Source organism: Dendrobates tinctorius, unplaced genomic scaffold (assembly GCF_039654945.1).
Source record: "Dendrobates tinctorius isolate UK_male_01 unplaced genomic scaffold, ASM3965494v1 ptg000201l, whole genome shotgun sequence".
NCBI lineage: Eukaryota > Metazoa > Chordata > Amphibia > Anura > Dendrobatidae > Dendrobates > Dendrobates tinctorius.
In genome coordinates this window covers 4,498,471-4,525,703 of record NW_027361868.1, presented here as the reverse complement: position 1 = coordinate 4,525,703, position 27,233 = coordinate 4,498,471, and the positions used below count along the sequence as shown (strand labels likewise).

The window sequence follows — 27,233 nt, the reverse complement described above, 5'->3', positions numbered from 1 at the left end:
TCACATGTTAAAAGAAAGTTTACAGATGCTGCATTTAAGTGAATTTTGGATGATTTAGGTGTATTGCACATGGAAAAGATATGCATATAGCTCCTGCTCATGAAGCTCTATGTACAACTGTAGTACAGTATAGTTCCACTGATCGCCACCATGAAAGATTTTCACAGTGATGTCACGGGTCAGGGATAATGAAAGCAGTGATACCACCAAGGACAATTCCCTATGGGGTCATATGTGATGTCACATGGACAAGTGATGAGGCTTGGCAAGAATAACGGATACAGTAATATGACAACACAGAGAATAAACGCTGTGATGTTATACAATTACCGCACACTGATGTCACATGGATAATTACCACAGTGATGCCAATGGTACCAGGGTCATATACTCAATGATGTCGCAGTAAAGGGATAATATACACTGTGATGTCACAGTATAGGTATAATAAAAACAGTCATATAATACACACAATGTTATCACAGTGATTATTATCTCAGTACTGTGACATCACTGTTATTATTCCTGTAGTGTGATATCATAATGTTTCTTATCTCAGTACTGTGATATCACTGTGTTTATGCCCCTGTGCTATGAAATCATTGTGCTTTTTATCATTGCACTGTGACATCACTGTGTGTATTATCCCTGTACTGTGACATCACTGTGTGCATTATCTCTGTACTGTGACATCACTGTGTGCATTATCCCTGTACTGTGACATCACTGTGTATTATCTCTGTACTGTGACATCACTGTGTATTATCTCTGTACTGTGACATCACTGTGTGCATTTTCTCTGTATTGTAACATCACTGTGTGCATTATCTCTGTACTGTGACATCACTGTGTGCATTATCGCTGTATTGTGACATCACTGTGTGCTTTATCTCTGTACTGTGACATCACTGTGTGCATTATCCCTGTACTGTGACATCACTGTGTATTATCTCTGTACTGTGACATCACTGTGTGCATTATCTCTGTACTGTGACATCACTGTGTGCATTATCTCTGTACTGTGACATCACTGTGTGGATTATCTCTGTACTGTGACATCACTGTGTTTATGCCCCTGTGCTATGAAATCATTGTGCTTTTTATCATTGCACTGTGACATCACTGTGTGTATTATCCCTGTACTGTGACATCACTGTGTGCATTATCTCTGTACTGTGACATCACTGTGTGCATTATCCCTGTACTGTGACATCACTGTGTATTATCTCTGTACTGTGACATCACTGTGTATTATCTCTGTACTGTGACATCACTGTGTGCATTATCGCTGTATTGTGACATCACTGTGTGCTTTATCTCTGTACTGTGACATCACTGTGTGCATTATCCCTGTACTGTGACATCACTGTGTATTATCTCTGTACTGTGACATCACTGTGTGCATTATCTCTGTACTGTGACATCACTGTGTGCATTATCTCTGTACTGTGACATCACTGTGTGGATTATCTCTGTACTGTGACATCACTGTGTTTATGCCCCTGTGCTATGAAATCATTGTGCTTTTTATCATTGCACTGTGACATCACTGTGTGTATTATCCCTGTACTGTGACATCACTGTGTGTATTATCCCTGTACTGTGACATCACTGTGTGTATTATCCCAGTACTGTGACATCACTGTGTGCATTATCTCTGTACTGTGACATCATTGTGTGCATTATCTCTGTACTGTGACATCACTGTGTGGATTATCTCTGTACTGTGACATCACTGTGTGCATCATCCCTGTACTGTGACATCACTGTGTGCATTATCTCTGTACTGTGACATCACTGTGTGCATTATCCATGTACTGTGACATCACTGTGTGCATTATCTCTGTATTGTGACATCACTGTGTGGATTATCTCTGTACTGTGACATTACTGTATGCATTATCTCTGTACTGTGACATCGCTGTGTGCATTATCTATGTTCTGGAAAGTCACATTACAGGAATTTTAAACAATCACAGTGATTGATGTCACAATATAGGGATAATAAACACAGTGATGTCACAAAACAGGGATAATAAACACAGTGATGTCGCAGTACAGGGATAATACATGTAGTGATGTCACAGCACAGAGATAATAAAAACAGTGATGTCACAGTACAGGGAGACTATATAGAATGATGTCACATTACAGGGATTATAAAAACAGTGATGTCACAGCACAGGGAGAATATATAGAGTGATGTCACAGTACAGGGATAATAAACACAGTGATGTCACAGTGCAGGGAAAATACACACAGTGATGTCACAGTACAGGGATAATACACAGAATGTTGTCACAGTACAGAGATAATAAACACAGTGATGTCACAGTATAGAGATAATCTCCTTTTGTACTTGTGTGTGCCTTGTATTGCTCATGTTTATTGTGCTTGTCTTTGCATGCCCCTTTTTCACATGTAACGCCCTATGGAATAAATTGTCCTATAAAAATGAATAATAATAATAAACATTGATGTCACAGTATAAGGATAATAAACACAGTAATATCACAGTCCTGGCATAAACAATGTGATGTCACAGTACAGAGATATTAAACACAGTGATGTAACAGTACAGGGATAATCAATACAGTGATATCACAGTAAAAAGATAGTAAACAGTGATGTCACAGTACACAGAGTAAATACTGACATTACCTTAAGTGGTAGTGAATTAATTGAGCTCAGCTAAGACCTATGCAAAGTTGTAACAGCAAACTGTTCACCCCTATCGTTATATTCCAGTGTAATTGCACATTATTCATATAGTTTAGCTCAAAATTTGTGATAATTTTCAGTTTTTCAAGTCTAGAATTTTTACCCAATACCATGTTTATAGATATTAATGAAAGTGGACTTACCATTTGGTTGTAGCGGTGGTGACCATTGTAGATAGAGATCGGTAGAGCTCGAATTTTGGATCATGGGTGGACCTTGACCTACAGGTGGTGCTTGAGCTGTTACTACCATGATTGGCAAACTGTGTAGGCAACCCTCAGAATTGCATGCGTGCACTGAAAAATTATACTTGGTGAATGGTGTTAGATTATGAACAGTGACTTGAGTATCAAGGCCCTCGTAAGCGATATTTGGCTTTAATGAGCCTTGGGATGTGTACATTAGTCTGAATGTCTCCACAGGTGTAGGTACATCAGGAATAATAGTCCATTTCATCGAAGCGGAATAATGACCCACGGGATGCGCTAGGCTTAAGTCTATTTCTCCAGTCGGTGGTCCAGCTCTTGTTCGATACCTCACCTTGGTACTGCTGACGGATCCATGTACATTTCCAGCATTGATGTGATAGGTGTAGGAAGTATATGGGAGAAGAGATGAATCCATGTAGCTTTGTATACCTGAGAAATGAATGTGTTAAGAAAATAAAGAATTTCAGCTTGGACGACGAATAACAATCAACTATTTAGCATGAAGAGTTTCTACATAGAGGTCATTTTTTTGGTAGGGAGGTGCCGAAGAAGGCTTTAAAACAATCGTTCTGCATTGGCTAAGGTACTTTGATATCATATTTTGATCCAGGGGAAGGAAAAACTAGCTACAGCGCGACTCTACAGAATGTATTTGGTATCTAACATTGGAACAAAAGGGAAGACAGGCCCAACATTAACGAGGCTTTTGAAAATCAATATTATAAGAGCTTAGACCAGTGAAATAAACTAAAATAATTTATCCCCAACCTCCCGATTCCACGTAGGTCCCTCCTTTTGCCCAGTCTCTACTGTGTGATCTATCCATACCTACTAGAAATGCCCAGAAATGTATATTCAGCCACTCACTGGCAGCAGAGGTGACCCCACTGATCGGGCACTTCGAGCAATTTCCTTACTGTTGAAGGAGCATGACGTACTGACCAATGGAGACTTAATAAGTGCGAACAGGACCTCTTGGGAATCAGTGAGGGTAAGTATATTATAATTTTTTTAAAATTAGTCTGAGCCCTTTTAAAAACAAATTTCATAAGCTGGAAAAACCCTTTATTCTTCTTTTTCTAGGCAGAATTGTTACATTATTGAAGGTCATTTGTGAACCACTTCCAAACTTAGGACATAATAATATGTCCGACATTGGGTCCCAAAGTATATAGTGGGCCCAGGAGGTGCAAATGCTGTAGCATGCGCTCATCGGCTTCCATCAACTCATGATTGCAGGTGTCAATGGGCTGACATTGCAGTCGGGGGCTTGCTGAAGGCCCCCATTTCTGTCATCTGTTTTTTGCCTCCTATTTTAGCCAGATACTGCGATACGGTAGTATAAGTGATCGAACAAATGAAGGATCAAGTCCTCTAAGGTTGATTAAAAAATAAAGGAAAAAAGTTTATAATGATGTGAAAAGAAAAAATAGATAAAAAATTGAATTTCTGACTCTTTTGACAGTTTAAAAAAAGAATAGAAATAAGCAAATTTAGTATTTGTAAAAGTCTGATCTAGTAACATATAAATTCATTAACCCTTCTAGTAAATGCCTGTAAAAGAAAAAAAAAAGCTTGTCTCATCAATAACAAGCCTTCATACAGAAAGAAAATAAACAAATGATATCTTGTGAAAAAAGGATGATGAAAAAACAAAACTGCAAAAATGAAAATTGGCCGCAGCAGTAATAGGATTAAGAGTAGAGCCATTGACAGCTTGATATTGGTGGAGACATCTGGGCAAAAAAAAGAAAACTTTTGGGCAACAATCTTCTGAGTGTGACTAATCTAAGGATGACGTATAGTTAAAAAAAAATTTTATCTTCCAAATCTTGCCTGTGAGCAGTTAGAGGAAACTGGAAGACTGTGTTCTTGCTCACATTCGTTGGTTGCATCGGGGCTTGCGTACGAACACTCAACAAAACGGGATTCAGGTATATGCGCCAACGGGGTCATAAACTATAATGGTGCCAACAGAGTAATCATGTACTGTCACATAATGCGCCTACCGGAGGTGGACACACGGACGTAGTAGACTGCATCCGTGTGTCCTTCTGCCGTAGGCATATATATCTGAAAATTATGCACCTCAGAGCGCACATTTGTTCTACTGACACCTTTATAGTCTTAGGCCGCAAACGCATGAATGCCATTTTATAGGGGGTTTGGACGCAAGCCCCGATGAGATCACTGAGCTGGTCAATAATGCAATGTGAAAGGACCCTAAGGCTCTATGTGCTGAAGGTCTCTTGGGCGATTCCTTTGACCTTCCTTTAAGGAGTTTTCCTATCACAGTAAATGAAAAGACTTAGGTAGGATCAATGGCGTATCCAACGGAAAATCTCTTTCATCCGGCCAAGATGCCAGGATGCCAAGAGTCACGTTCCCATGGTTTTGAAGGGTACAGTTGGCTACTTGGTCTGTAGGTGAAGAAAGTGGTCCCATTGTCCTTTTTGTAGAGTGTGCACTCATGATCATCACACATTTTCACAGTAATAGTCCAGCAGCCGTCATAAGCCGCCATGAAGGAAAGTCACGGAAACCCAAGCCAATGGCACAGACTCAACAGCCGAAAACACCTACTTACATCTATCCAGCAAAAGCGATATTCCATTCAAATTTTGTAAAAGCATGTAAGCAGATTAACAGCTCACCTTCCTAACCTTCCCCACCACTGTATTTAGATTAATTAAATTAACAAGTAATGCTAGATTTATATCTGAAATCTGTTTCAGTGTAAGTAGAAGCTTTACCCAGTGGTTAAACACCATTATGTCTATTACATTTGCTACCACTTTTGTTTTCAATCTACACCATTTAACAGGATTTGCATCTACCATGCGTTCTCCCTCTATGCCCTGCTTTCAGGCCATTTACGGTAATTAACTGGATATTGTAGATAGGCAGATCGCTCCATTGGGAAAAAAAAACAAAACTCGTCAGTAAGAAAAATAAAAAAATTACTTGATTTTAACATTGGGTGCCTCATTCGTTCACGACATGGTCTTTCTCTAAGTATTTTAAATATTGGTTTAAATTATTTAATTAGTATGAATTATTTAAATACATGAATTTAATAATTATAAAAGCTTGTTTCCATAATATGATGTAATTTTGTAATTAGTGGAAGTCCAATCTCTGGGTTTGCCACTGATTACATTGGCATATTTTTGCTTTTTACTGCACATTGCCAATGACTATTGATTATGAAGGGCCCATGAGTTTAACTCTTAAAGATCAGTGAGCGATGACAAAATCTAATCCTATGACATCACTTATTATAGGAGAAGCCATTATAAATGGAAGATACTAAACTGATTATTTATACGAAATTTATTTTCTTTTATTCTTTGGAAATCCCAGGTAGAGACATGAACGGGCTGCCAAACATAGTGTAAACAGACCCTTAGAAAAAGAAGTATACCCAGACCAGGAATTGGAAAGAGCGCTGTATATAGCAGTAATAGTCAGCTGTATAGTCCTACTTATCTTGGCTCCAGCCGTATAACCGACCTCAGACAAAAGTTACGTAAATACAGCCAAAATTTGTTCATACCATCAACATAACATTATATTTTTACAAATCTGGTGAACATCGGGTTCTGCAGCTTTAGCGGCCCCCAATAAATAGATGGTATCTCTTTGGAAATTTTCACATGTCTCCTGCATTGGCCGGTACTGGGAAAAATTGCATTTCACAGTGTCGGTCAGCATAAATGAGTCACCAAATAATACATTGCTATGACAAGTTCTTAAGAAAGTAATGCATCCTTATAGAAAATAGAAGGCGGTCACAAAAAAGGACCAGCTTCCTTCCTTTTATGAAGTCCATATGCCCAATTTTTCCAATGGCTCTGTCGAGGGGATAGAAATCCATGATGGAGTCATGAAAGGGCTACTAAATACAATGTAAACAGACCCGGAAGTGGCAAGAGAACTGTGTACAGTAGTAATAGTCAGTTGTATACTCCTGCCTATCTTGTCTACAGCAATAAACCGACCTCAGGCAATGGTTAAGTAAATGCAGTCAATAGTTATTCATACCATCGACATAATAATTATATTTTTATAACTGCAAAATCTCTGGTGATCAGAAGGTCTTGCAGCGGCAGTGGCCCACGAAAAATAGATAGAATCCCTTTGGAAAGCTGCCCATTTCTTCTGCATTGGCCGCTGCTGGGAAAAATTGTATTCCACAGAGTCAATCAACATAAAAGAGTGACCAAATATTACACCGCTACGACAAACCCTCTAGAAAGTAATGCATCCTTCCGAATAATAGAAGTGTATAAAATGGCTTGTCCATATAGAAAAACCTTCAGAAAAACCTCAGGGATTGTTACCAGTAATCAAACTTTGCGGAAAGTTTGAGAAGATGTTGACACAAGACAAAATAATTTGCGTGAAGCTCTGTCTTTCAATGTTCTACCCCTTTATTTCAATGTTTAAAAAGAAAGAGTCAAAGCCAAAATAATCTGTGGAGATCACGAGGACTTCATAGTCTATGGAGAGAAAACTGTGAAGAAGCCAGAAATCAAAGTTTATCAAATAATTTTCTTTGAAACTCTGCCTTTTAGTGTTTTACCCAATTTCTTCAATGTTTTCGGAAAAAAAAAGTAAAAAAGAAAATAGTTTTGTTGACTTCACGACGAGGGCTTCATATTCTATAGAGAGAAAACTACGAAGGAGCCAGCCTACTTACTGTATGGGTAGTGGTCAGAGGTTTGATAGATCCCGACACCATCTCTGTATAACACAAAGTGAAGCCGATTAGTGTTTGGGGAATCTGGTGGACTCCAGGAAAGCTTTATGGCGGTGCTGTTTACAACAAGTCCTCTCGGAGGTGGTTGTTGGGAAGGAGCTGAAGAGTCCGAAAAACATATTTTACTGAAAATAGCATGGACATCTAGGCCTGGTCTCATTTACAGTGTCTTGGCATCATTCACATTACAGAATGCAAACCAAAAATGAAACTGCAGGGCAATGCACCCCCCAAGTATGAACTTGCATGATCAGAAACATTAGAGGGATATGCTACAGTACCTAAACTAGGGAATTTAAATTACTTTCCATTATGTACAATGGTGGGCAGGGGCATGTAAAAGAAAGATTGATCAAGGGCCAATATTGACTTTTAGGATTGCTATCTCCAATAGGTGGAACTAGAGCTCCACTCCTCTTCCTCTCTAAAGAGGCTATATATGCATATTTAATTTCCCAGTGGAGCATTACAAGGCCTATAAGTCTTCCCTGTAAGAGGCCTGTCACCCAGCCTAATCAGTTTTCCTGGTTTGCACTGATAAGGGCATAATCCCTGAAATGTATGTCTACAAATGAATTTTATGGGGCACTGAATGAATTCCATGTATCTGGGCACTGATTGACCACAATATATGTGGGCACTGAATGACCCCATCTATAGTATCTGGTCACTAAATTAACCTATTTACCTGGGCACTGAATGACCCCATTTATCTGGGCACTGAAAGACTCCATTTATTTTGGCACTGAATGACCCCATATACCGGGTGAGTCATAAAGGACGGACGTTTTTAAACTAATCATAAAATCGTTAAATATTTATTAAATATAAATGTATTCACAGATTTGGTTACGTATACTAATAGCATTTGACAAATTCAAGTGTGGAAAACAACATCTGCCATGTGGTGGCCATTATCAGTGATGCATTTCCAAAGGCGTTCTTGGAAGTTGGCATCAACACGTTCCAACACAACTCTGTCGATTTGGGCAACTTCCACTCGAATAGCTTCCTTCAGTTCTTGTAATGATCGAGGCTTAAGCTTGTATACACGTGATTTGAGGTGACCCCATAAGTAATAATCGCACATGGACAGGTCTGGGGACCTAGGAGGCCAATTAATATCGCCAAACCCGGAAATGATGCGACCAGGGAAGAGAGGGCGAAGAACGTTCATTGTTGCTCCGGCTGTGTGGGCCGTTGCCCCATCTTGTTGAAACCACACACTAGAGATGGGGATATGTTGCCGTCGTAACTCAGGAACAAAGAAGTTATTTATCATGGCGATATAACGTTGTGAGTTCACGGTAACAGTATTGCCATTATCGCCTTCGAAAAAGTACGGACCGATCACGCCATATTTGCCCATAGCGCACCACACCGTTACCTTAGGGCTGTGCAGCGGTCGTTCATGTAATTCTTTCGGATTTTCATAGGCCCAATAACGGCAGTTCTGCTGATTAACCATGCCATTGACATGGAAAGTTCTAAAGAATGTTTCCGAGCAGATCGACTCGGACTACGCAGCATGGCTTGCCTGACGCGTTCCACATTTTCAGGGGTACGTGCCGTTCGTGGAGCCCCCGGTGGTCGTTTGTTCATTAGTGTACCTCGTGTACGGAGTGCTTCAACCCAACGTAGGATAGTGTTACGAGCGGGAACAGCTTGATTTCTGTGAATATTGAAATGACGCCGAAACTCACGCTGAACGGCTGTGATACACTCATTATTCTTGACAAAACTGTCGTACGCAAAAACGCGATGTTCTATCGTCCACGGCACCATAGCTTAAACTGAAACTAAAATAAAAACAATGCTTTCACCTCACAAACATAACCCCGCCTCCCGCACATCTCTACCTCCACCTGGTGGTGAGTTATAGCCACTTCAAATACATCCGTCCTTTATGACTCACCCGGTATATGGTCACTTAATGAACCTATTTACCTGGGCACTGAATGACCCCATTTATCTGGGCACTGAATTACCTCATTTAGCTATGCACTGAATGACCCCATTTATCTTGGCACTGAATGACCCCATTTATCTATGCACTGAATGACCCCATTTATCAATGCACTGAATGACCCCATCTATATGGGCACTGAATGACCCCATTTATCTGGGCACTGTATGACCCCATTTATCTGAGCAGTGAATGACCCCATTTATCTGGGCACAGAATTACCCCATTTATCTATGCACTGAATGACCCCATTTATCTGGGCACTGAATTACCTCATTTAGCTATGCACTGAATGACCCCATTTATCTGGGCACTGAATCACCCCATTTATCTATGCACTGAATGACCCCATCTATATGGGCACTGAATGACCCCATCTATATGGGCACTGAATGACCCCATTTATCTGGGCACTGAATGACCCCATTTATCTGAGCAGTGAATGACCCCATTTATCTGGGCACGGAATTACCCCATTTATCTATGCACTGAATGACCCCATTTATCTGGGCACTGAATGACCCCATTTATCTGGGCACTGAATGACCCCATTTATCTGGGCACTGAATTACCCCATTTATCTGGGCACTGAATTACCCCATTAATCTAGGCAGTAAATGACCCCATTGATCTGGGCACTGAATTACCTCATTTAGCTATGCACTGAATGACCCCATTTATCTGGGCACTGAATTACCCCATTTATCTATGCACTGAATGACCCCATCTATATGGGCACTGAATGACCCCATCTATATGGGCACTGAATGACCCCATTTATCTGGGCACTGAATGACCCCATTTATCTGAGCAGTGAATGACCCCATTTATCTGGGCACGGAATTACCCCATTTATCTATGCACTGAATGACCCCATTTATCTGGGCACTGAATGACCCCATTTATCTGGGCACTGAATGACCACATTAATCTGGGCACTGAATGGCCCCATTTATCTGGGCACTGAATTACCCCATTAATCTAGGCAGTGAATGACCCCATTGATCTGGGCACTGAATGACCCCATTTATCTGGGCACTGAATGACCACATTTATCTGGGCACTGAATGGCCCCATTTATCTGGGCACTGAATTACCCCATTAATCTAGGCAGTGAATGACCCCATTGATCTGGGCACTGAATGACCCCCAGAGAGACTACATTTATCAGGGCAATGAATAACTACATTTACATGGGAACTGAATGACCCCATCTATCTGGTCACTAAATTAACCTGTTTATCTGGTCACTACATGACTCTGTTTGTATTGGAACTCAATGACCCCATTTATTTGGGCACCGAATGACCTTATTATATATCTGGACACTATACGGCACTAATTATTATGCCACCAGTGGACAATTGTGTGTTGCCTATGCAGTTACATGTGGTTGTGTATGTATGCACATGTGTTTTTTCAAAGTGTAACTCCTGTTTCCTGCTTCTTTTCCTTCCCTTTATTTTTCGTCCATTAGAAAAATTCCATTTTTCTTCCTCTTTCGTTACTTTTTTCATTCTTATTTTTTTTCTACTTTTTTTTCAGCATTCTCCTCTTTCCCGACACCTTCTCTTTGCTCCAACAGAACGCCACCACATGATATTTATTGAGGAATATTTGCCTTTCTTATCTGCTACCTTTTGTCTTTAAATATGTACATATATTGCATATTTGTTGCGTTCACTAAGATTTGTACCGTCTGTATTTTTCTTTCTACACTTTTGTGATGGCAGTTGTAAAAAGGAAGATATTCAGAATCCCAATACCATAGTGCAAGGAAATAAAAGTCTTCTATTCAGAGAAATGCAATTATTATTAAGAATTGTATTAGTGAGAATATTCCTCTATTTATACTTTTGGCAAAAGTCACCAATATTTAATCATTGGGGTCCTGCAGATGCTTTCAAAATAGCTGCCGATGGAAAAGTGAATTGGGTCCTTTTTGGCAAGTCACCGTAGACCACCATCATTTACTTTATACACATAAGCAGAGGGATTTACTTACTCGAGCTGCACCCATATGGATTATTCCCATCCAGATTGCTGGACCCTTCGATGCAGAGTGAACAATTGGTGCCGCTGACAAATTCTTTACAGGAGCATTGACCACTTACAGCATGGCAGCCGGTACTGACAGTGCCAGCTGTGTTGCATGAGCAAGACTGGCACCTAATAAAAAAAGAAAAACAAATATAAGAAGAAAAGCAATTATTATGTTTGAAAAGTAAAACTTATTTACAAAAAAAAGCTTAAAAACATATTATAATAGCTAGTGATGGGCATAAAGATTGAAGTGGCGGTAAATTTTATTCTGCATACAAGAAGACCCATAATTCTGTAGAGGAGCTGCATACACAAAAGCGAGGGGTCCTTCTTCTTTGGGGACCTTTTTTCACTTAAATAGAAATATTTGGGGCAAAAAAAAATTTTTTTGCAATTTGGATGCATTGAAAATATTGCACAGTTTGGCTTTTACAGACTATTTGTTTCCCAGCACATTTAACTTTGATGTGATCTGTGGTCATAAATGAGTTGAGAGAAGCTCAAAAAGACAGATAAGAGAGTTACAAACTCTCTTGTCAAAAGGAGCTTACTTGGGGATTATAACTTAGTTAACTCATTCTGTAACCAGCAAACGACAGTGCAACACAGAGGCTATAGAAGACAAATGATGCAAATTTTTTAAAAGCAATTGCTAAAAATATTTTTAACCCCAATCAGACCCATAAAAAATAAATGAATAAATAAATAAAAAATAAAAAAAATTATATATGATTTGAAACCCAGAAGTTTGTTCCAGCACACTATGTGTTGAGAGGGGTTAATTGTCCATTTTTAGGGCTGGGTTTTGTGGACAATCATAGAGTGGGTTGGAGATTGTCCACCTTATCTCCACTCCATGGTGTATTCTGGGGTTTAACTAGTCGGCCTTATGAGGCATTCAGGGTTCAGTGTTTCTGGAGAGGGTAACTCCAGTGAAGTGTTCACGTTTATGTGTGGTCTGCTAACCCTCAGCAAATGGGTCCCTGCTATCACAAAGACTGTGCCTGGTGATACCACTTTGTTTTGTTCTCCTCTTTTTTGCCAAAGGGACCGTGTTTATTTTTTACTTCACCATGGTTTATGACACATATATAATAAATCAGTGAAGGTCCTAAAGAGACAGTGGTCCTTTGTCTACCTCCATGTACAGCTGAGTGAGCCGATCTACCACAATATATATATATATATATATACACACCATGGGGAAAATAAGTATTTGATACACTGCCAATTTTTCCAAGCTTTCCCATCTACAAAGAATGGAGAGGTCTGTAATTGTCATCATCGGTACACTTCAACTGTGAGAGACAGAATCTTAAATCCATAAAATCACATTGAATGATTTTTACATAATTCATTTACATTTTATGGCATGAAATAAGTATTTGATACAACAGAAAAACAGAACTTAATATTTGGTGCAGAAACCTTTGTTTGCAATTACAGAGGTCGGACGTTTCCTGTAGTTCTTGACCAAGTTTGCACACACTGCAGCAGGGATTTTTGCCCCGTCCTCCATACAGATCTTTTCCAGATCTTTCAGGTTTTGTGGGTGTTGCTGGGCAACATTGAGTTTCAGCTCCCTCCAAATATTTTCTATTAGGTTCAGGTCTCGAGACTGGCTAGGCCACTCCAGGACCTTGAAATGCTTCTTAAGGAGCCATTCCTTAGATTCCTTAGATGCCCTGGCTGTGTGTTTTAGGTCATTGTCATGCTGGAAGACCCAGCCATGACCCATCTTCAATGTTGTTACTGAGGGAAGAATGTTGTTGGCCAAAATCTTGTGATACATGACCCCATCCATCCTCACTTTAATACGGTGCAGTCATCCTGTCTTCTTTGCAGAAAAGCATCCCCAAAGTAAGATGTTTCCCCACCATGCTTCACGGTTGGGATGGTGTTCTTAGGGTTGTACTCATCCTTCTTCCTCCAAACACGGCGAGTGGAGTTGATACCAAAAAGTTCTATTTTGGTCTCATGTGACCACATGACCTTCTCCCATGCCTCCTCTGGATCATCCAGATGGTCATTGGTGAACTTCAAATGGCTCTGGACATGTGCTGGCATGAGCAGGGGGACCTTGCATGCCCTGCAGGATTTTAATCTATAACAACGTAGTGTGTTACCAATGATAATGTTTGAGACTGTGGTCCCAGCTCTCTTCAGGTCATTGACCAGATCCTCCCATGTAATTCAAGACTGATTTCTGTCATTCTCTGAATCATCCTCGCCCCACAAGGCAAGATTTTGCATGGAGCTCCAAGCCAAGGAAGATTGACAGTCATTTTCTGTTTTTTTCCATTGTCTAATAATGGGGCCAACAGTTGTCGTCTCACCAAGCTGCTTGCGTATTGTCCTGTAGACCATCCCAACCTTGTGCAGGTTAGCAACACACATACTGTACTGAATATATATATACAGTGGGGAAAAAATAGTCTCTGTGGATGCTATAAGAAGTTTGGAAGTTGGAACATTATGGTGTTGGGCTGTTTTTCAGCATACGCCGCTGGCAAAGTTCATGTAATTGAAGGAAGGATGAATGGACAAATGTGCAGAGATAGTCTTGATAAAAATCTGCTGCCATCTACCAGAATGATGAATGGAAGGATCTAAAGCTCAGAGTTCGTAGAAGGAGCCCACATGACCACCAAAATTTGAGCAGTGTATATGTGGGAGAACAGGCCAAAGTCACAACTGAGTAATGCATGCGACTAGCTTCTCCATACAGGAGGTGTCTTGAATCTGTCATCACCAAGAAAGGTTTTTGTATGAAGTATTAAATAAATTTCAGTAGGCGTGTTCAATACATTTCCTTGTGTAATTTCTCATTATTACACATAATTTATCAACAGCTATGGCTTGATTATTTTGCCTGTGTGGATTGGATGTTATTTTACTAACATCTGGTAAGAATTTCATGTCAATAGCACTTTTAGAAATATATTTACTTAGAAAATTGATGATGGGTTCAATGCTTATTATACTCGCTGGATGTATATATTAATTTGTTATACTTTTTTTAATATACAGTATGTACAGTTGTGCTCAAAAGTTTACATACCCCGGCAGAATTTTTGCTTTCTTGGCCTTTTTTCAGAGAATATGAATGATAACACCAAAACTTTTTCTCCCCTCATGGTTAGTGGTTGGGTGAAGCCATTTATTGTCAAACTACTGTGTTTTCTCTTTTTATATCATAATGACAACCCAAAACATCCAAACGACCCTGATCAAAAGTTCACATACCCCATTTCTTAATACCGTGTATTGCCCCCTCTAACAACAATGACAGCTTAGTCGTTTGTGGTATTTGTGGATGAGGTTCTTTATTTTCTCAGATGGTAAAGCTGCCCACTCTTCTTGGCAAAAAGCCTCCAGTTCCTGTAAATTCCTGGGCTGTCTAGCATGAACTACGCGCTTGAGATCTCCCCAGAGTGGCTCAATGATATTGAGGTCAGGAGACTGAGATGGCCACTCCAGAACCTTCACTTTGTTCGGCTGTAGCCAATGACAGGTGGACTTGGCCTTGTGTTTTGGATCGGTGTCATGTTGGAAGGTCCAAGTACGTCCCATGCGCAGCTTACGGCCTAATGAGTGCAAATTTGCCTCCGGTATTTGCTGATAACATGCTGAATTCATATTTCGTTCAACTTTGACCAAGTTACATGTGCCTTTGTAGCTCACACATCCCAAAACATCAGTGATCCACATTTGTGCTTTACAGTAGGAATGGTGTTCCTTTCATCAAAGGCCGTGTTGACCTCTTTCCAAATTTATTGTTTATGGTTTTGGTGTTATCATTCATATTCTCTGAAAAAAAGGGCAAGAAAGCAAAAATTCTGCTGGGGTATGTAAACTTTTGAGCACAACTGTATACTGTATATTCACAAATGCATTTAATCAGGGCTAAAATCTCATATGTTTGTGTGTATATATATATATATGTGTGTATATATCTTCAGTATATACATATTTATATACCTACAGTATATAGATATATATATATATATATTTATATATAGTGTATGTACACATATAAAGTAAGAAAAATAAGTATTTGGCACACTGTCGATTTTGAGAGCGAGAACAGAATCTAAAAATAAAAACCAAAATATCACATTATGATTTTGACATAATTAATTTGCATTTTATTGCATGAGATAAGTATTTGATCACCTACCAACCAGCAATAGTTGTGGCTCTCACAAACCTGTTAGTTTTTTTTAATGAAGCCCTCCTACTCTCCACTCATTACCTGTATTAATTGCACCTGTTTGAACTCGTTACCTGCATAAAAGACACATGTCCACTCAATCAATCACACTCCAACCTCGCCACAATGGCCAAGACCAAATAGCTGTCTAAGGACCCCAGGGAAAAAAACTGCTGACCTGCACAAGGCTGAAATTGGCTACAGGACAATAGGCAAACAGCTTGGTGAGAAGGCAACAACTGTTGGCACAAATATTAGAAAAAGGAAGAAACACAAGATGACTGTCAATCTTCTTCGGTCTGGGACTCAATGCAAAATCTGGCCTCGTGTGGTAAGGATGATTCTTAGAAAGACAGGAATCAGCCCTGAACTACATGTAAGGATATGGTTAATGACCTGCATAGAGCTGGGACCACAGTCTCAAACATTATTTTTGGTAACACACTACACCGTCATGGATTAAAATCCCGCAGGTCATGCAAGGCCCCCAGCTCATGCTAGCACATGTCCTTGCCCATTTAAAATGTGCCAATGACCATCTGGATGATCCAGAGGAGGCATGGGAGAAGGTCATGTGGTCAGATGAGACCAAAATAGAACTTTTTAATATCATCTCCATTCACCTTGTTCGGAGTAAGAAGGATAAGTACAACCCCAAGAATGTCCAAAATAGAAGAAAAAAGATGGCACTCACCATCCAAATGAAAACAGTCCTTTATTCAATCCATTAAAATGGGTACAGCGGGGGAGAGGTTGATGCCTTCTGTGGACGACGGCTGTTTCACGCTGACTGTGCTTCAATGGGTCCTATAGTATAAGCCTGTATAGTATCTGACCTGACGTTTTAATGGATTGAATAAAGGACTATTTTAATTTGAATGGTGAGTGCCACCTTTTTTCCTCTTTTTTGGACATTATTTGATTTTCCCTGTTTTGTGTGCACCTGTATTCCTGCAGTAGTCCGGTGTTCAGCAATACAAGTATAAGTTGAATTACAGCTGTAACAATTGCAGAGGGAAGTGCCGGCAATGCAATCCCCTTTACAAACAACCCCAAGAACACCGTCCAAACCATGAAGCATTGTGGTGGAAACATCATACTTTGGGGGTGCTTTTATGCAAAGGGGACAGTCACAGCACGACTGCACCGTATTGAAAGGAGGATAGATGGAGTCATGTATCTCAAGATTTTGGCCATCAACCTCTTTCCTTCAGTAAGAGCATTGAAGATGGGTCATGGCTGGTGTGAAGAAACCAGAGTATATCTTAATTACCCAGATCACTATGTTTTAGCAAACCAAGAAGAATTGACTTTATATCTGTATATTGGATTTTGGATTTAATTGTGGATTTCTGGTGGGTCAAGACAGACTTGCAAGGCAACATACTATTTAACATACTGTGTAAAGGTACTGTCACACTTATCGATGCACCAGCGATCCCGACAACGATATGACCCGGTCAGGATCGCTGGTGCATCACTAAATGGTCGCTAGTGAGCTGCCAAACAGGCAGATCTCACCAGCGACATAGCAGCGGTCGGCGGTCGCTACTTACCTGTCAGATGAGGCGATGAAGACATCCTCCCGCCCGCGTCCACGCGTCGCTCGTCGCCACAGCAGGAAGCTGATGACGAGAAATGGCCCAGGACGTTCTCGCGTAATCAGCGATAACCAGCGGGGGAGCCAGTCGGAGGTAAGTATCACACATAGCGATATCGCTAGCAATATTGCTGCTACGTCACAAAACCAGTGACGTTATAGCGATATTGCTAGCGATATCGCTTAGTGTAACGGGCCCTTAAGTCTGTAATAGTGACTTGTAAACTGATATACTATATGACATATTGTGTGTTTATCTTTGTCTATAGATGTGTGCTGATATGCTCATTGTGGATTGTATTCTAGAACCAGTTTGTTGACTTCGAAAGTAAAGAGGGAAAAGAATGTGAGGGTGGACTGAAGGACACTGGGCAATTCTAAAAATAGTTTACATGCCTCGGGTATAAAAATATTCAGAGCAGATCTCGTGTTACAGAGCTACCAGCCGGACATTCTGCAAAACACCCAGCGGACGAGAGACAGGACTGCAGCCAATTCATCATGGCACCATCACGAGGGACACAGATCTATTAATCTATAGGAAGCAACCTAGGGGTTTTCGGCTCCGGTTGGAAGGACACAGATCTGAAACAGTGACCACCTCTGAAGCATGGATATGTTTGGAGAAAGCCAGGTTTTTGGATCTGCTGGTCACCTGGTTCCATGGAGATGGTCGGATAAGCCAGGTGGTGACTCTCGCGTCAACTCGCTTTAGACCTTGTACGGACTCTATGGCCTGTTCTCTGTCATCCCCCTATGCTTGTCTTTACTTTTTCTCTCTGTGTGTTTCACAGGTGGAATAGCGACCCTGGGAGCTCTGACGTTGTGTCAACTGGCTTTGGACCTTGTACGGACTATATGGACTGTTCTCAGTCATCTCCCAACGCTTGTCAATATCTTTTCTCTGTGTGTGTATCACAGTTGGAATAGCGACTCTGGGAGTTCTAGCGTAACATCTACCATTATCCCAGTGAGTCAGCGAAAGGGTGAGACCCTGTAATGTGCACCATCTTGGGGGTAATTGCTGGGACTATTTTTGCCATTGGGAGTTCTGGGTCAATAAAGTATTGCCACACTGTTTTATCCTAACCCTGCGTTGTCTGTGTAGTGTTTTCCCACGGGGAGAGAGAGCAGGCATTCAGTGGTATGAGCCCTGGTCCATGCAGTTTTGCTAAAGGCAGCCGGGCCAGTGGACGAAAGCACCCACTGACCCTGTTTCTCCACAGTTGGGTCTTCCAGCATATATATATTGTAGTGCAGCGGTAGCACACATGCAGTGAGGAGGCAGTGACCACGGTAATGTTTCAAAAGCAAACGTCTCTTTAATATTCAGAGTACTCACAAAGTAGAAGAACCAAAATGTTATCATCCGTATCGCAGCTGGGAAACAAAACAGTCAAATAATGTCCAGGTGCTCAAGGCATCTGCACGACCGTATCAGGCAGCGGGGTGCCAGGAGTTTGCTCTGCTTGGCCTTGTGTTTCCTCACACAGATGGAGCCTTTTTGCAGAGTCGACTGCTCCACAGGTTGCAAACTCCAACACTGACACACCCAACCCTCCTGCAGGGTCTCTGTTACATCTAGATGGCAGGATGCATGGTTGCATGATGTGACCATATAGCCTGCTATCTAGCAGAGACACTGAGCAGCGTCTGCTGCTCAGCAGTGTCTCCCAGTGAACTCCTATAACCTGTCTGACTTGTAAGAAAGCTCTCACTCTTGCAGTGCCATCAGAAAGGTCTTGGGAGTCCACGGTTTCTTCACCTAAATGACGTCAGCGTGAGCGCTGTGGGAAAATTTCTACCAGTGCTAGCACTGACGTCAGTTAGATGAAGTGAGTTCGTTGCCTGTGAACTCTCAGGACCTGTCTGACAGCTCCGTGAGCAGTGACATCAAACAGGTTATAGGAGTTCACCAGGAGAAACTGAGCAGCGATAGCAACCATGCACTCTGCCAACAAGACGCAGCAGAGCTAGACCCCTCATTGGACAAATGGATTATTATCTTCTCAGCCGACAGGTGAGGAATATTGTTTGTTATTTTAATTCTCTTGCAGGGGACAATGGCGTCACTGGAATGGGCGATGTCATAAGTATGGTTTAATTAAGATTTATTAAAGGAGTCTATGTCATTCTTTCAATTAAAGGACTTTATTCTGTGTGTGTGTGTGTTTTTATACAATATGACTATGGGGTTAGTAATCGGGGCATCTTAGAGACGCCTCTCCATCACTAACCTCTGGGCTTGATGTCACCACCAGAGCAAGTGGGAAGAGTGATGCTAAGTGCCAGAATTGGCACATCTTGTAGATGCGCCTTTTCTGGGGAGGCTGAGAGCTGATGTTTTTAGCCCGGGGGGCCAATATCCATGGCCCACTCCTAGGTTATTAATATTCAGCACACAGTTGTCTACATAGCGTTTGACGGTTATTAATTATAGGGGGATCCTATGTCATTTTTTTGGCGGGGTCCGCCATTTTATTAGCAAGTAAAGGCTAAGTATACAGCTGTGAGCTGATATTATTAGCCTGGGAAGCGATTACCCCTTTCCCAGGCTATAAACATTGACCCCCCCACCATTGGCTTTCCCTCTGCTGGTTACAAAAATTACACGGGAGCCCATGCCATTTTTTTATTCAGAAAAAGTATCTATTATTAATTAAATACATGTACAGTAATCTGCACACACACTGTATTAATTATATTTTTATTTATCTATTCTATGTGTGTATACCAGTAGCGTAGCTACCGGGGGGCAGAGGGGGCGGTCACCCCGGGCCCCGTGCTCAGAGGGGGCCCACCCGGATTTACACTGTAATTACTGTATCTGCGGCAGAGAGGGAGAATCGATCATCTCCCTGCTCTACCGCTACTATGTTGTCTTCTCCGGCTGCCACAGGACCTGTGATGAGGTCACAGAAGGGGAGGAGTCGAGGTCACATGATCAGGGGGCTCTCTGTGTGCAGGACTCTGCCGTGCTGGTTGTCATGGTGCTGGATGAAGGGAAGTTTCTGTGTGGGGTAAGGAGAACTTTACAGGGTGGATGTAGCAGAGCTGTGTGTGTGCGAGGTGTATGGAGCAAAGCCGTGTGTGTATATGGTGTATGGAGCAGAGCCGCGTGTGTACGAGGTTTGCAGAGCCATGTGTGTATGAGGTGTATGGAGCGTGGCCACGTGTGTACAAGCTGTACGAAGCAGAGCCACATGTGTACAAGGTTTACGGAGTGAAGCCATGTGTGTACTGAGTGGAGCCGTGTGTGCGAGGTGTACGGAGCGGAGCCGCGTGTGTGCGTGGTGTACGGAGCGGAGCCGCGTGTGTGCGAGGTGTATGGAGCGGAGTTGCATGTGTGCGAGGTGTACGGAGTGGAGCCGCGTGTGTACGAGGTGTACGGAGCGGAGCCGTGTGTGTACGAGGTGTACGGAGCGGAGCCACGTGTGTACGAGGTGTACGGAGCAGAGCCACGTGTGTACGAGGTGTACGGAGCAAAGCCGTGTGTGTACGAAGTTTACGGAGCAGAGCCATGTGTGTACAAGGTGTACAGAGCGTGGTCGCATGTGTACAAAGTGTACGGAGCAGAGCCGCATGTGTACAAGGTTTATGGAGTGAAGCCATGTGTGTACTGAGTGGAGCCATGTGTGTGCGAGGTGTGCGGAGTGGAGCCGTGTGTGTACGAGGCATAGAAAGCGGAACCATGAGTGTATGAGGTGTATGGTGGGGAGCATTCACACCTCCTAACCGTCTCGATTTTGAGAGAGAGTCTGCCCGGGTCAGGAGCTTACTTTTTCCACGGACACAGGAGTACACGGCAGAGCCCCGAGGAGCACTTTAAAATTTGCACGTGACGTTCCACCGGAAGTGACGTGCTGGAAGCTGACCGGAAATGAGGTAATTTCGGGAGTAGATTGTGACGGAACCATGGTGGCACCTCAGGGAATGCTTCAGATCCATCACCGTCTCCAACAGCGGGATCACCTTGGACTCGGTGATGTCGGGCATATGAGCGGATCATGATATGTCCTGCACCGGGAGGCTCAGGTGGGCACTACAATGGGAGCCGGGCTGCTATAGTATCTTTTAATTCAAAAGAAAAATAGAGTAACCATAAACCACAATAGAATATAAGAAAAATATATAAATCTTTATTAATACAATTTAAAAACAATATCACACATATGTCAACACATAATAGAGGTAGATATAGGAGGAAAAATCCCAATATAGCGCAGAATAGAGCCCCCTTACATATAAAGTGGCAGCGGGCAAAAAATTCCTATACTGCCAATATAAAGCATAAACTGGATCATCAGGCATGCTATGCTTAATATTAGAGACCAAAGTCCGTATACGCCTGAGGCATCCAAGTATAATGTAAAGCATAAAGCTCAAAGTGTAATGAATAATTCAAGATCAGACAAATACTGCATCAATCAGAACTGGGATCATACCCAGTACCTGTAATGTACATGCCACTTACCCATAAGGGATATAAATTGCAGGGAGGATACTGCGCTCAACCCCGACGCGCGTTTCGCCTCGGCTTTCTTGAGAAAAAAGCCTTGAGAAAGCCGAGGCGAAACGCGTGTCGGGGTTGAGCGCAGTATCCTCCCTGCAATTTATATCCCTTATGGGTAAGTGGCATGTACATTACAGGTACTGGGTATGATCCCAGTTCTGATTGATGCAGTATTTGTCTGATCTTGAATTATTCATTACACTTTGAGCTTTATGCTTTACATTATACTTGGATGCCTCAGGCGTATACGGACTTTGGTCTCTGATATTAAGCATAGCATGCCTGATGATCTAGTTTATGCTTTATATTGGCAGTATAGGACTTTTTTGCCCGCTGCCACTTTATATGTAAGGGGGCTCTATTCTGCGCTATATTGGGATTTTTCCTCCTATATCTACCTCTATTATGTGTTGACATATGTGTGATATTGTTTTTAAATTGTATTAATAAAGATTTATATATTTTTCTTATATTCTATTGTGGTTTATGGTTACTCTATTTTTCTTTTGAATTATATGATACTTTGAGTACTCCACTATTATTTAATCTGTCCTTATTAATGGGTGGGGGAATTATGATGGTTATTTAACTATCTCCCGACCACATTTAATAGCTATGAAGGTTTTGAATTGTTTTTCAATGCTATAGTATCTTTATAGAATCTTTCTTTCTCTCACTGTTTCTTTCTCTCGCTCTGTTCTTTCTTTCTCTCTGTTTCTTTCTCTCTCTATTCTTTCTTTCCCCTCTTCCTTTCTCTCTCTGTTCTTTCTTTTGCTCTGTTCTCTCTTTCCCCTCTTTCTCTCTAATCTTTCTTTCTCTCTCTGTTCTTTCTTTCTCTCTGTTCTTTCTTTCCTCTCTTTCTGTTCTTTCTTTCCCCTCTTTCTTTCTCTGTAATCTTTCTTTCATTCTCTCTCTAATCTTTCTCTCTTTCTGTTCTTCCTTTCTCTCTGTTCTTTCTTTATCTCTCTGATCTTTCTTTCCTCTCTTTTGCTCTCTCTGTTCTTTCTTTCTCTATAATGTAGCCCCCTTCATATGGTATAATTCAGCCCCCCCCAAAGATTATAATGTAGCCTCTTCAGAATATAATGCAGCCCCCCTCATAGAGTATCATGCTGCCCTCCCTTATATGGGGTATCATGCTGCCCCCTCATGCGGAGTATCATACTACCCCCCTCATACGGGGTATCATGCTGCCCCCCATCATACGGGGTATCATGCTGCCCCCTCCCTATACGGGGAATCATGCTGGCCCCCATCATACGGGGTATCATGCTGCCCCCTCCTCATACGGGGTATATCATGCTGCCCCCTCATACGGGTATTATGCTGCCTCCCCCCCATACGGGGTATCATAATCAAGCAACCAATATAAATTAAAAAAAAAAATTATACTCACCTCTCCTCCTCGCTCCTGATTTCGGCGGCGGCTCTGTTCTGATGTCAGAAGCTGCGCTGCAGTCAGACCGGCACACAGCGGGGACGCAACACATCGTGTACCCGTTGTATGTCAGAAGAAGAGGGTAATGATGAGAGAGGGAGCGTCATGTGACGCTCCCTCTTCCATTATTGCGGCACGCACTGGGGGGCCGCGCTGACGCCGCAATAATGGAATATATATATATTATATAGATTATTTTTGGCAACAGCGCGGTCATCTGCTGAGGTTCTCTGGTTAGGGGCCCACTCAGAAGTTTTTCCCTCCCTGAACCAAAACCCTAGCTACGCCTCTGGTGTATACTGTATGTCCATCTATTCTATCCTGTTGGGTCCTGCTGTGATTTTAGTGTACTGCTGAATTGTCGGCTTTTCTTCTATCTATCTATCTATCTATCTATGTGTTTTGAAGAATATTTTCTTTGAAAACTATGTGAAAATGACATAGAGAATTACTCTACTTTATGTAAAAGTACATGTTAAAGTCGCATTGCAATCGGATGTAAATCGGATGCTAGGTGTGAAAAAATCGGATTGTATTTGCATAAAGTTGGACTCTCATCCAACTTTGCAGGAATAAAATTGGACCAGTTTTAAAATTGCTAGTGTGTCTCTGGCCTAGCAATGCTACTCATTTGAGAGCGATCTGAGGTATCACCGAAACCATCTCTATTTAAAGACCGACTGGGTTTTTTCAGTCCTCATAAACCCCATCACAGGAAAACTTAAATACAGCCTGTGTCCAGCACAAAGTGAAACATAAAGTAACAAGTCCATAGAATAGTGATGGGGAGCCCGCATGGCTTAGAGTCCAGCTTCTTAGTTCTTTAGCAAAGGCACTCAATCCAGGAGATCTGCACACCTCCGTACACACCGATATGTGTGAGACAAACAGACCTCATTCTACAAAGTGAGCCACACTCAGGGATGGAGATATGGTGAGCAGCTGTCTTTCCCAGCTCTTCAGCTGCTCACAATCAACCTATCATGGCAGATTAACCCCTTCTAGTCCTATATGTACTACAGCATTACTCCAGGTTTATGTCCCATCCAGTAGGTGTCCTATAGCCGACTTACAATATATTAAATATACCGTATATTCCCAAATTGGTCCAAAACTACTTACAAGGTGCTTTAATTATTTTTGATCCATTAGAGCAATAAAAATTGGTTTCACACATCCAATAAAATTATTACATTTTAAAACCCAGAAATTGAGTCAGGTATTTTTAATTTATTGCCATATAAATATTTCATCATTTCGGTAACACAATAGTTATGAATATTTGTGATTTACTCTTTTATTTTCCCTTAAGAGTTGACAGGTCGATGTGGAATCCTCCATTATTGTTTTAAAGGCTAGAGGTTTTAAATTCCGCGGTGGTAACTATCTGTACATTTTTTCCATATGAGTAAGCTGATATTTCCGCTATTGACCTGCTTTGGCTTTCTAAGAGGCTTATCTTTAGATATCTTTATAACCAGCTGTATTGCTGATGGTGCAGTTGTTCTCATGCTGGTTAATAGGGCAGCATCTGGAGCATTAGTAAAAATTAAAAAATGAATAATTATATAAAATGATATAAACATCCAATAAGTATTAATTAGAAGTAATTACTGAAATTGTGGCATTGAGTCGAGGTTTATGTGATTTACTACACGCTCTTCAGATGGATATTTGACAGGTACCATGATTTAAATAGCGCTGTGGCCTCCGATACCCCCGTAATATCCAGGACAGGAATATTGTAATCATCTCTCAATGGTTTCATTTAGATTGAGAAATGATCATTATTCTAATAACAGTTCCTCTTCCTCTCTGGTTACAATATTATTAACTATATGCACAGTTATTTTGTTATTTTACACTGTGCTCCTTTATCAAATATACATGGTTGTATTATGTAGGCAGTATGTGGCTGTATTATGTAGGCAGTACGTGGCTGTATTATGTAGGCAGTACGTGGCTGTATTATGTAGGCAGTACGTGGCTGTATTATGTAGGCAGTACGTGGCTGTATTATGTAGGCAGTATGTGGCTGTATTATGTAGGCAGTACGTGGCTGTATTATGTAGGCAGTACGTGGTTGTATTATGTAGGCAGTACGTGGCTGTATTATGTAGGCAGTACGTGGCTGTATTATGTAGGCAGTATGTGGCTGTATTATGTAGGCAGTACGTGGCTGTATTATGTAGGCAGCACGTGGCTGTATTATGTAGGCAGTACGTGGCGGTATTATGTAGGCAGTATGTGGCTGTATTATGTAGGCAGTACGTGGCGGTATTATGTAGGCAGTATGTGGCTGTATTATGTAGGCAGTACGTGGCTGTATTATGTAGGCAGTACGTGGCGGTATTATGTAGGCAGTATGTGGCTGTATTATGTAGGCAGTATGTGGCTGTATTATGTAGGCAGTACGTGGCGGTATTATGTAGGCAGTATGTGGCTGTATTATGTAGGCAGTACGTGGCTGTATTATGTAGGCAGTACGTGGCGGTATTATGTAGGCAGTATGTGGCTGTATTATGTAGGCCTTACGTGGCTGTATTATGTAGGCAGCACGTGGCTGTATTATGTAGGCAGTACGTGGCGGTATTATGTAGGCAGTATGTGGCTGTATTATGTAGGCAGTATGTGGCTGTATTATGTAGGCAGTAAGTGGCTGTATTATGTAGGCAGTAAGTGGCTGTATTATGTAAGTGTTAGTATGGTAGGTCTGAAGCCGGAGACTCCAGGAGTGGACCCTCTGGGCAGTGGCACCGAGGGGCCCCGGGCGAACTGCCAGGTGGAACCGACCCCTATACAGGGACCGTTAGGAGCAAGCCCAGGGGTTCGGGTACCACGGCAGCCGGTACCGAGAGGGGTGGCTCACAGGAGACACGGGTGAGTATGTCTGAAGAACGGTACTGGGTACTAGGAATACCAGGGGTATACACGGAAGTGCGCTAACTACAGGATAGTGCGAGACAGGTACACGTGAGCATGTATGGCGTGTAGCGAGTAATACGTCCGGAGGTAAACAAAGCAGGACACGTGCAAGGAGCACAACAGAGTACTGAATGGAGCAGCAGTCGTGCCAGGAGGTGTATTGGAGCGTAGGGACAGGGTGAGTGCCAGGAGGCACAACTGAGTAAGAGACAGAGGACTGGATACGAGAGTGTGCCAGGAGGCACAACTGAGCATGAAGCAACGTGAAAGTTCAGAGCGAGTGCTAGGAGCACAATAGAATACCAGACAGAGCAGAGGACCTGAGAACAGCGCACAGCCAGGCTGGGACCAAGCAGACCCAGCCAGGAAGCACAACAATAATCAGGCACCTCCCATAGGGGAAGGTAGCCTGATATAGCACATGACCATGACAGGTTCCGGGTCAGATCCTAGCCAGAAAGCACATGACCACTACAGCTTCCGGGTCAGGCCCTCCATTACCATAGGGAGGACCGACCTGGAGACAGCACTGGTAGGAGCGCGCAAGCGCAAACGTCACATGGAGGAGGAGCCCCGGAGACGAGAGCTGCGCATGCGCACCCGACGGGAGCCCATGAGGGACCGCCGTACCGGAGGGAGTGACGTCGGGAACAAAGCCTCGCCTCCTGGTGAGAGCGGCAAGACAGAAAGTATAATGAGGTGGCAGGTTATACACTTGAATGTACTATGTGTTTATACTATGTATTATTTGAATGTTCCCTTTAATGTGCTATGTCTGCTATGTATGCAATACACCTAATAGAGGCAGGGACAGCAACAGTTAATATTGTGGGCTGGGCCAGC

The 27,233-nt window shown here is 42.0% G+C and overlaps 1 protein-coding gene across 1 annotated transcript in view; it reads right to left on the bottom strand.

Moving 5' to 3' along the window:
- Positions 1-27,233, bottom strand: part of USH2A (usherin) — a 994,545-nt gene that overhangs the window by 732,640 nt on the left and 234,672 nt on the right. Inside the window, exons 14-16 of the mRNA XM_073553328.1 lie at positions 11,664-11,827; positions 7,633-7,791; positions 2,865-3,359 (exon numbers count right to left, since the gene is read on the bottom strand). Of these exons, the coding sequence (XP_073409429.1) occupies positions 2,865-3,359; positions 7,633-7,791; positions 11,664-11,827 (818 nt within the window). The remainder of the gene's footprint in view (positions 1-2,864; positions 3,360-7,632; positions 7,792-11,663; positions 11,828-27,233) is intronic.